This window comes from Akebia trifoliata, chromosome 12 (assembly GCF_017979445.1).
Source record: "Akebia trifoliata isolate Shusen 1 chromosome 12, ASM1797944v1, whole genome shotgun sequence".
Lineage (NCBI taxonomy): Eukaryota > Viridiplantae > Streptophyta > Magnoliopsida > Ranunculales > Lardizabalaceae > Akebia > Akebia trifoliata.
The window spans coordinates 34,147,179-34,158,301 of NC_141386.1; the positions used below are offsets into that span (position 1 = coordinate 34,147,179).

At 35.0% G+C, this 11,123-nt stretch overlaps 1 protein-coding gene across 1 annotated transcript; it reads left to right on the forward strand.

Moving 5' to 3' along the window:
- Positions 1-2,517: 2,517 nt before the first annotated feature.
- Positions 2,518-9,427, forward strand: LOC147389773 (uncharacterized). Its single transcript, XM_086418973.1, has 2 exons — positions 2,518-3,101; positions 8,640-9,427. The coding sequence occupies exons 1-2, from the start codon at positions 2,815-2,817 to the stop codon at positions 9,133-9,135; spliced, it is 783 nt and encodes a 260-aa protein (XP_086275099.1). The 5' UTR covers positions 2,518-2,814; the 3' UTR covers positions 9,136-9,427.
- The last annotated feature ends 1,696 nt before the right edge of the window (positions 9,428-11,123 follow it).

Consider the following 11,123-nt stretch of genomic DNA (forward strand, 5'->3'; position numbering starts at 1 on the left):
TCATGTAGTGTTTCATGCCCTTACATTTTTGTCAAATTTTGAAATACTTAGAAATATCATGTGTAAGGGTTTCTTAAAAAATTTTGAGGTGGACTGGTCAATTCAATGTTTTTTTCCCTTTTGTGAACCCATTCGGAAAAAAAAAAAAAAACTTGATTGATGACTTTTATGACTCAAATTTCATTATTTTCTTTTAAAGTTTGAAAAAGTTAAAATTTTCAATACATAATAATAATTACAAGGAAAAATGCTCAAAAAAGTCCATCAGGCTGATTTTGATGTGCGAATCGGTCAAGTAGAGTACGACGTTAAAGCGGGCAGCCCCGCTTCAAAATTTGAAGGAACCCTCCTCGGTACAAGATACGCGATTTTTTAAATTTATTTCACACCTTATATTTTCACTTAAATTTGAAATACCTCTTTAAATATGCCACGTGTAATTTAATGGAGAGGACTTCTTCAAAATTTTGAAGTGGGCTGCTCGCCTCAAAAGTTGTTCCGGCCTAGGGTTGGACCAAAAGTCTTCGAGGCTGGTGGGCGGTTGACATGACATGACAGGTATACGCGGGATTATGTATCAATAATGCCATCTAGACGAACAAAACCCCATTAAGGAGGCTCATTATTGGTGCTCAGTGGAAAAATTCTTATGTTAGTGGGCCTAAAAACATGAACTTATATAATTTGTTGAGTTATAACTAATGGCCCCGGCCCCAGAATCATGACAGCAGTCTCTCGAATTATTCAATCACTTCAAAAGACGTATAGAAACCTCCATGGAACACCGTCAATGGAAGTATTGTCTTATTCGAATCGTTTATCTTGTGCTCACAGCACTCGTCAGTGCTTGTCACGTCAAGCACGGAAAGGTAATTAGGGTATTTTTGTAAATTAAAAATATCATTCAATACACGTGAGTACATGTGATTGGTGGAATCCAAATTTTTTTTTCGCGAGAAAAAAATATTGATCTTACTCAAGGCCAAGACCACGAATGATTTTTTACTCACAGTTCAATACTCGTTTGACATGTGATACAAATGACAACCACAAAGAAAAAAGAATCGTGATAATATGATTTGCCAGGTGATAATTTCTGACGTGAATAATTTTGGGAATCATAGATCTTTACGTCTTAGGATACATTTAAATAAGTGTAACCTGAGGGAGTTATGTATCCCAAGATGTACAAATCTACAATTTCGAACTTGTCCACATCAAGGAGTCGATCGAGTATGCCACCTAATGAGTCATATTGTCACGATTTGAAAAGAGAAAATTTATCTCTTGCCCGCAGAGGATTTTAGGATTTAAAATCTTAAAATGAGTCCTTGAGACAACATGGATTATCAGTTTATTACACTCTCCATCTAGCATCGCAGTCTTCTAGATTTTATGAAAATATTTATATTTGAAAAAAAAAAAAAAAAACAAAATATTTTTCGAGCTTGATCTGTGGAATTGATGAAATTGGACAATTACCGAGTATCCAAACTTAAAATTAAAATTCAACGATGAAAATAAAGTTTGTTTTTTCATTTTTTTTTAAGCTCATAGAATTATGTCCCCTAGAACCACGTGTCATTGGATCATGTGTTTGAATGCCACAGGGTGATCCTATTAGAAATGTTTTGTTTTCCACCGACGACCTGAGAGAGAAATTTCGATAACTTGAATTTTTCAAATAGTCTCGTATATTGAGATAGAAAGAAACTTCCCTTACTAACTTTGTAAGATTTCAAATCTTACTAAAGGTTATTCAGCTCAAAGGGATTATCAAATTGGCAATCAAACAACAAATCCTTCTAGTTTAAATGGAAAAGCTCAAATCTGAAGAAAATAATAATAATAATAATAATTAATTTTTTTGCTTGATTTGAGGTTTTGAAAATGGATGGCTACTGAACTCCTACATAACTTTAAAATTTAAAATTAAAATTAAAATTTAACAATGAAATATATATTTTAAAAAAAAATTTTTTTTTTCTTCAAAATTCTAAAATTGACGTCGAATCTTGCTTTTGAGTGTTACAAATGAATTTAATAACCCTTAATAAGATTCAAAAGTTAGTAAGACTAGGAGTAAAAGTTTCACCTTGAAGCAGCTAGCCTACTTGAAAATTTTCAAGAAACCCTCTTTTCTACTTACAAGTGGTTTCATTTTTATTTTTAAAATAACAATGAAGTCAAGAAGGCATTGGAAATAATAAAAAAAAAAAAAAAAAAAAAAAAATTTAAATATAAAAAATATATATTAATCTATATTTTAAAATAATGAAAAATGATCCCAATGCCCTCATCATTATCACATTCATCATAATCTCATCATTATTATCATATCATCATCATCATCATCATCATCATCATCATCTTCATCATCCTATGTAAAAAATTGTAAATGCCAGATTTTGAGAAGAAAAATAAAAAATTTTGAAGTATTATTTTTTCTTTAGCTGACAAGTGGATGCATTGAGACATTTGGTGTGTGGAAATAGACCCACACTAAGCTAATATGAATGGAACATGATGTTAAGTAAATAACATGAAAACGGTCAGAGATCATCTACCAGATTGATTTGCGTGCCACGTGACATTCTCAGATATCCGTACTAAAGTCAAATTCTCTGTTCAGTCAAACTTTCTTTCTTCCTTTTATTTATTATTTATTTATATTTTTTAGTTCTTTATTTGAGCATGAATGGCGACCGTCCAAAAGACTTCCCCAGAAATTCTTATAGAGAATTGAATAGCTGCAGCTTATATGTTTGATAAAATTACTGAGTGAAAGAAAGACTTTGAAAATCAAACAAATAGATGGGTAAGAACGTAAAGAAGGGGTCATCGGCTCTCACTTCTGGGTTTCATCAAAGATCAATGACACTTAGAGAGGAAATCAATGGGAGAAAGCAAATCAAAGGAGGAGTAAGAGGAGCCAACAATGTCAAGTCTGTATTAAAATTGCAGCATTTGCAGAATCTGGCATTATGGGCTGGTAGGGAAGCTTCTATGCCTTCTTTGGGTGCCCTTTATGGACACTGTTTGGTCGCTTATGGAGAGCCCCTCGGGACTCGGCTCGATCCATTGTTGTTTCCTTGTCAAAGGTGAGACTCTTTTTTGTAGGGGTGCACATGGTTCGGATTGGTTCGGATTTTGACAAAATTGGAATCGAACCAAACATGATCGGTTCTACAAATTTGAAATCGAACCAATCCAATTACCCTATAGAACCGAACCAATCCAATCGAATCTTAGTTCGGATTGGTTCGGATCGGTTCTCAATTCTCATACTTATTAAAGATAGATACCTTCTTCCTCAATTCAAGCATTCTATCTCCTCCAATCTTCAAACCTCAAAAACAAGTAGGACTTTTTTTAAACGTGGACTTTGGGATAATAAAAAAATTAAAAGGAAGAAGAAAAAGAAATAAAAAATCGAAATTTTTATTTTTTAAATAATTATATATATATATATATATATATAATTGGTTCGGTTTCTTCTTTATATCCTAATCCGGAACCAAACAAATTAATCGGATTTTTTTTTCTTCAATCCGTACCCGAACCGTGGGTGTGTATAATTCAAACCAATCCAATCCAAAAGCTTCGAATTGGTTCGGATTTCGGATTTACCCAATCCAATGTGCACCCCTACTTTTTTGTGCTTCAATTCAGTTTCGAAATTGAACAATTAAGTAAAATTTCAAATTTGGTTGCATGGTGCAATAAATACACTTTCGAAATTGGATTTTATACCGAAAATACCCTTTAAAATATGTATTTTACTAAAATACCCTCAGATTCTAATTTCTAAAGGGTATATATTTCATGTTTGTAGTGAATTTACCTTTATACTCTTTTAGTTTTAAAATAAAATCAAAAGAAAATTGGTAAATTACTTCCTAGGACATTGAGCTGACATGGACATGTGTAAAGAACCATTAATGATTTTCTCGAAATACGAGTGAAAAGCATTACTGTTTCTTTACACATGTCCACGTCAGCTTGGTGTTCAATGCAGTGTCGTAGAAAATCAGTATAAAACGGCTCATAGAAAAACTCATTTCTTGTTCTGTCATTTGACCAAAAGTTTAGTGCCAATAGGAGCATTAATCAGAGATGACCAAGGAAGAACAATAGGAGCATTGGCGGAAACCACCCATAGAGAATCAGTTCTGTACCATGAGCTTCAAGCGATTCTTAAAGGTTTGAACATGACAAATACCTTTCACATTAGAGCCCTATATGTTAGAACGGACTCAAAAATAGTTATCGACTGTATAAATGGTCTAAACAAGACCCCTTGGAAAGAAGAGAAGCTAGTCAAAGCCATCAAAGCTAAAGCCTTATTGTTCCACAAGATTGTCTTCTCCTTTTGTTTTAGAGAGAAATCAAGCTGCGGATTTCTTAGTTAGTTACCTTACTGCCCTTGGTAACATTAGGTTGGATCCTCTAAGCCTCCCTACTAATCTTAAGACCATCATATGTAAGGATGCATGTGGGCATGTCTATGAAAGAATGTAAGGGTCCTTTATTTTCTGGTTGGGGGTCTGCCTAACCCCCCTTAATTTTCAAAAAAAAAGAAAAAAAAAGTTTAGTGCCATGTATGTATAAATAAGTATAGTATGGTTATATTTGACTTATTTTTGTTAGTTAGATTTTTATTGATCTACATTTATTGCATGATTTGATTTATCACATGTTCACATTGAAGAGTAATACAATTTTTCCTCGTAATTGTTGGAAATTGTATACGAAAATGGAATAATTCGATGAAGGAAAGTTATAGACTTTAAGACTCGAATCATTATTCAATCTCTTTTAAACAATTTTCTCCCCTATTAATTAGAACCACAGTGGTCTAAGAATAATTGCCTTCAGGATATAAGGAAATCTATACTCAAATTATTAAATCGAATTATGTATGATCTGATTTAACTTAGAACACTCAGAAATGATTGAGAATTGAACATGCTAAGTTCTTAAGTTCGAAAATAGGAGAACACATGATTTTTCGATGTAGAAATCTGATTTCTAGTTAGCTATTTATAGTCATTTTTATGTCTATTGATCAAGAGTCATAACTCAATGTCTTTTGGATTTATGAGCAGTTGATCGTGTCTGATCTTGGATCTAACGATCTAGATCGCACCCCATCAAAGATATGTGTCTCGTACCTGTGGACATGGGGAATTTCAACTCTTTTTGAAACATCCCTCCACTTTTGGGTGTTTTGGAGTCGCCACCATTCAAATTTGGTAAAAGGGTGTGAATGGTCACCCGTTGTCACATTTTTCGAAAATCATATCATTTTTTATGTTTGATGACTCTCGTAGGATAATACACATGGTCCAACCTTTGATTCAAGGTAAGGGGGTCCATTTATGAAGTAGGGAAGGTGTTAAGCACCCTACTCCATCTACCATAGGTGGTAACCTCGGATTCGGTCTTTTAAAATAAAAAAAGAAAAGAAAATTTAAAAAAAAAAGTCGATGTGTGCCCTCAAGTGTGAGGGGCTTTAATGTTAGTTCAAACCATTGAGAGCACCCTTATTGAAGAAGGGGCCCTTTGGTGATTTAAACCATTGTGGTGTGTGCAAATGTGTAGAGAAAGGGAGAGTAGAAGAGGGAAGTTGGGGGGTGTTTTTTTGTCCAAACCCACATTGACCCAATTTTGATCTTCTTTTAGCTTTCCTTAATGAGTCTTCCTTTTGGATCTCCTTGACTTGTTGGAGAAGAAGTTGAGAATTAAAGGTTGAGAGTTGGAGGTAGTAGGATGAGTTGAAAGAGAAATGTTGAGAGATTGATTTTTTTTTTATAGTCCGTTTGAGAGTTTTTTGTTGGATTTTTCATTAGGGATTGAGAGTTAAGAGTGAATGGGTATTTATAGAATTTTGGGAGTTATTTTGAGGGATAGAGTTGGGTGAAATGATGAGAAGTGGTAGAATGGTGTGGGGTTTAAGAGGGGTATGTGTAAATTGATGGGGGTTTAAGGGGTATTTGTGTAAGAAGTTAAATGGGTAAGTTTTGACCCAAATAGTTTGGATCCGACCCAACCCATTTGGGTGGAGTGTTTGGTGAGGTGAGATGATGGGTGTTTAAGATGGTGGTTGTGATTAAGTGGTGTTTGGTTGAAGAGAATTGAGGATTTAAGAGGGTGGTTGATGATATTTTGGGAGGGTGAGGGAGATGATGTCATGTGTCAAAGTGGGTGAAAATGTAGGGTTGAGATGAGTTGATGGGAGAGGATGAGATTTGAGGAGAAGGGGTGTATTTAGGGAGATGGTTTTGTAGGGAGATGGGGGTAGTAAGGGAGGTGTATAAGTATTGATTTGAAGAATGGATAGGATAGGTTATGGGTTTGATTTGGAATGTAGGTTGGAGGTGTGGGTAGATGATATTTCGATAAAAGTAATGGGAAAATTAACTTTTTAGAGAAAGGTGATGGGAGTTGGTGGTTTGATGAGGGAGGTGAGATGGGGTGATGACATGTGACCTTGATGATGTTAGGTGATTGGTTATGATGTTGGGCTTGGGTAAAGAATTGGGCTTGGGTAATATGTTGAGTTGAGTTGAATGGGCTTGGGTAATGGGTAGAATAAGAATGGGTTTAGGTTGCATAGGGTTGAGTTTAAAATGTAGGAGGGTGATGAGATGTTTGGATCCATGGGCCACGTGAGTAGCCTTGGGCCGTTTATTGAAAGACAATGACAGAATTAATTGGATTTTTGTAGGTTTGGGTTTCGAAGCCCATTCTAATATTTTTCGATTTTTGGGGTATTTTGCGTCGAGGGCCCGGTCAAATTTGGGTTTCTACAGTACCTTATCATCAACACCTATTGGTTGAATCCGTGTGATCTAATAGTTCTAATCGAGTTCGATCGATCACCACTTGATCTAATGGATCCGATTGTCCCCAACCGTATATCAACCCTGAACCAACACACCTGATCGATCTTGATTGGGTACTAACTTGATCCAACACACCTGATACGAACGTATTTAAGTAATTGTCACTTTGTCAGACCATTATGAAAATGCAATTTTTTATTTTTCTTTTAAGTGAATATGATACTGAGATTTTTTTCCAAAACGAGATTGGTTTCTAAGATCATTTTTGGATCTAAGCCTTTTACTAGACGATGTATTTTTTTTGAAACGAGGCCCTCGATAATGAGACAAAGACTTTTTTATTTATATTTATTTTATTAAAATTTCATTTTTAAAGAATAAACCTAAATTAAGACTGAACTAAATGATAACTTGATTTTTGTCCATGAACTATTTGTGTCAATGAATTAGTTCAACAAAAAACTTGAAATAAGGGGTATAGGCCGAAAAATGATTCATAAGTTGTTAATGGAGTTAAAGTTACCAAATTATGAGAAGTATGTATCAATTTATGCCTATGATCGTGTGGTGCAAATCTCATCTGATCCATCAAATGTGACAGATCAACCACAATCTTAGGATGCCTTCAAATCTCAAAATTTTAAGACCTCCCGTGACAATGCGAAGTGCAAAGTGTGCCACAAAATGCCTTTCCACACGACGCACGTTCGTTGATTGTGCTTCGCACTACCTTGAAGCAACGAATCAAACCACTAAAGATATGACACAAAAATAACTAACTTTATTTGCTCCCTCTTATTAGATATTCTACATTCTCACTTGTGAGCAATGTGAGACAAAACCTCGTACACACAAATCCCCAGATTTCCAACTTAAGAAAAACAAAAGACAAAAGACAAAATCTGCTATTTTATTTTGAAAAAATAATTCCAACAGTAGTCATCAATGGCCCATAATAAATCAAAAAATAAAGATATAAATTGAATTACGAAATAATACTATTGGACATCGAAGTCGAACGCATGCTTTTCTCGGCCATCATTGTATATAAATTTAAAGACTTATTTGTATGATCAGTTCCCTACATAGGATTTTAGCTGCACTGCCCACAAATTAATTAGGACCTTTCTCCAAAATCTTATTGATACGAAAGGTGGCGGAATCAAAATTGAATTATTAAATATATAAATAAAAAATCATTCCCTTGGTTCAAACTTGAACTCATTTTGTGGTCTTGACTCTTATGTTTTACAATCCTAGAGATCTCTATTTATAAAATCCGGAGTTGCTAAAACGCGTTTATCTCCTGAAAACAGAATCCTCCTGAAAATAAAAAATTCTTAAGAAAATATTAAACAATTGTCCTTTTCATAACTCATAACTTTGCGTACCGTCAATAGAATACAAGACATTTACACAACAATTTCAACTCGGAGAACATTTTACCTTGCATTGGATGGAAAAACCCACCAAATCCTGTTTGTTGCCTACATTGCCAGGATGACTAAAATTGTTAAAATTTTAAAGATCAGGGGATTTGGAGTTCAAATAGCTGACTTCTATAGTGAAGAAAATGATTATATGTGAGAAGAATTGGAAGCATTAAGACCGATTTGAATGTTGTGCTAGCTTTCCATGGCGAATGCTAGTAAATATAATGTCCTACGCAATTTGGATGGTATCATGGCTACAAGCCATGATACGCTATCTTTCCTGCGAAGTATGACCAAATGCTTCTCTGTGCTCGGTATTTAAGTGATTTTTAATACTACTAATTCGTAGTTTTCACAGATGTGAGTCTATTCTTCAGCCTGGCTACAACTGCACTGTCCGAATTGAAAAGAATGGAGCCGAGGTGGGTCAGAGACACAAGAAACCAAGCATCCCCACCAAGAACAATGTGGTTTATATCTGTCACTTCTGTTCACACAGATATCTGAAAATAGGGAGCCCGAAAGGTTACATGAAAGAGATATTTTCTTTGAAACCAAAACAATTTTCAGAATTAAATACCATTTGCAAGAAGGCTATAGAAAGCTGCAAAGAAGGCTATATGGGGGAGAGAATCCCTTCACGACTAATACACGTTTCAGAATCCAAATTCAACAATTCAGGGAATCATCTTACACCACCATCTAAAGAGATTCCTGTTAAGAAGTACATGGCAACTCCAACAGAGAAACTGCAAATGGATTTGTTAGAGGGGAAGAAGAGCGGATCAGGATCTAAGAAGCAGATTGGAAAGCAAAGCAAATCCACGACAATCTTATGTCAGGATATCAGTTAGTGGGTCAAGTAGAAAAAGGAAAAAATCTTGGTCTAGTTTGAAAGAAATTGCTGAGAACATTGAAGCGCGAGAACATCCTCAATATCTCTAATTTGATAATCCCTTTTGTCATATGAGTTGCCACGAAATCACTTAAGCCAAGGATGAATACAGTGTAGAGTAGTAGACCTTATATCTGCATTGTAATTTTTTATTTTATTACGACTTGGAATCGATCTTCACCGTCAATTGTCCAGAATTTTGTCACACGAACCCAATCCTAAAGCTTGATCAGTGAAGGAGTACTATTTGCTAATGTGACCCCAAAATTTTGGGATAAGTCTTGGATGAATTTTATACCTCTTTTTTACTTAAAAACTTACTAGCTTGCTTAGAAAATTTACATCACCTTGAGAAAATGCCTCTCTTCAACCCACACACTTTGTTCGGACCCTTTGAAATATTTGGCTCCCTAAATTCAGCTTGATTGATGTTTCATGACTATTGACCATAGAAACAACTAAAGGTATTCAACACAACGACTAGCAATGACATGGAAATTGCCAAATCTTCCAACTACAAATGAAAGGGAGTCAAATTCTCTTTGAACAAAGGTAAGGAATTAATGAAGGAAAATGCTTAAGTAACATTGAAATTGACTTTGTTCCCGACATTGATGACGTGGATGTATCTATAGAACCATAGTTTTTCATCGAGATATGAGTGAGAATCATCTATGTGTTTGTGCACACCAATGTCCCAAACGGTGTCAATTTCAATGCTAATCCAGCACGACTCATTAATGAATCAATAGCATGATGTCTGGGGCGGATTTACATTAAGGGCTATGGAGGCTCTTGCCCCCATAAGAATTTTCAAAGTCTATGGATTACTGAGCAATAGCGATAGATTTTAACAACAGATAAAAAAAATCTGTCATTATTGCCCTCACAAAAAAATTCCACTCTTAGTTACCCCCCCCCCCCCCCAAACTTCTTTTTCTTTCACTCTTAGTTGTTCCCACAAAAAAATTTATACTCTTTGCTGCCCCCACATTGGTAAAATCCTGGCTCCGCCCGTGCATGATGCCATGTCTAGGAATAACCAATTGCATGATCCCACGTGTATAGTAAGCAAGAAGAAGATTAAAATCCAAATCTCATCCACTTAATTCATGTTCTTCCACAATTGTCCTTTTGTTTAACAAATCACTCTGAATGTTTTGGTATATGTTATCAGGAGTGGATTTACAGTAGGGGCAATGGGGGCACTTATCCCCACGAGAATTTTTAAAACTTATAGGGTTTATAGATTATTGCGATAGATAACAACGACGAAAAGCAAAATCCATTGCCATTGACCCTACAAAAAAGTTTAAATTTTTTTTAAAATGTTTTAGTTGCCCCACGTAGACATAATCCTAACTCCGCCCCTGCACTTGGGCGTAGCATTATGCACTTGTCTCATTAAAGTGATCAATATATATATAGTTTTATTTGTTAACAAGAACTCTTTGACCCATGTTCTATAATTTTATTTTTGTCTAGGTAAAAACTTTATTTTTTTTATAAGATGGCATATTTCATTGATTCATCAGCTGATCTTGGATTTTTATAATTATCTCAACTCAAAGAAAGGATATTATAATGTATTTTTGTGTGTGTGTGTCACAGACAGAAAGGGCATCCAAATCGCGCTATGACTTGGCGCACGCATGCACGTGACCCTTGCCCTTAGAAACGAGCAACGAGGGAGAGGGCATCCATTAAAAAATCTGTATGCATTGCAGATCTTATTTTAATATAAATAAATAAAGAGACATACTATTGCCGGACCAATTTTTACTAACGCCACACCAACTGTGTTGGTATTTTACATAGGAATTGGTGTGACAATAGTAAAATTTTGTGTGTCAATAGAAGCTCTATAAATACATAAACAAAATAATCATAGACCCATCAATTACCAGAAAGTAGTCAAAGCACAGCACAGGCCCTCCATGTCGCCCT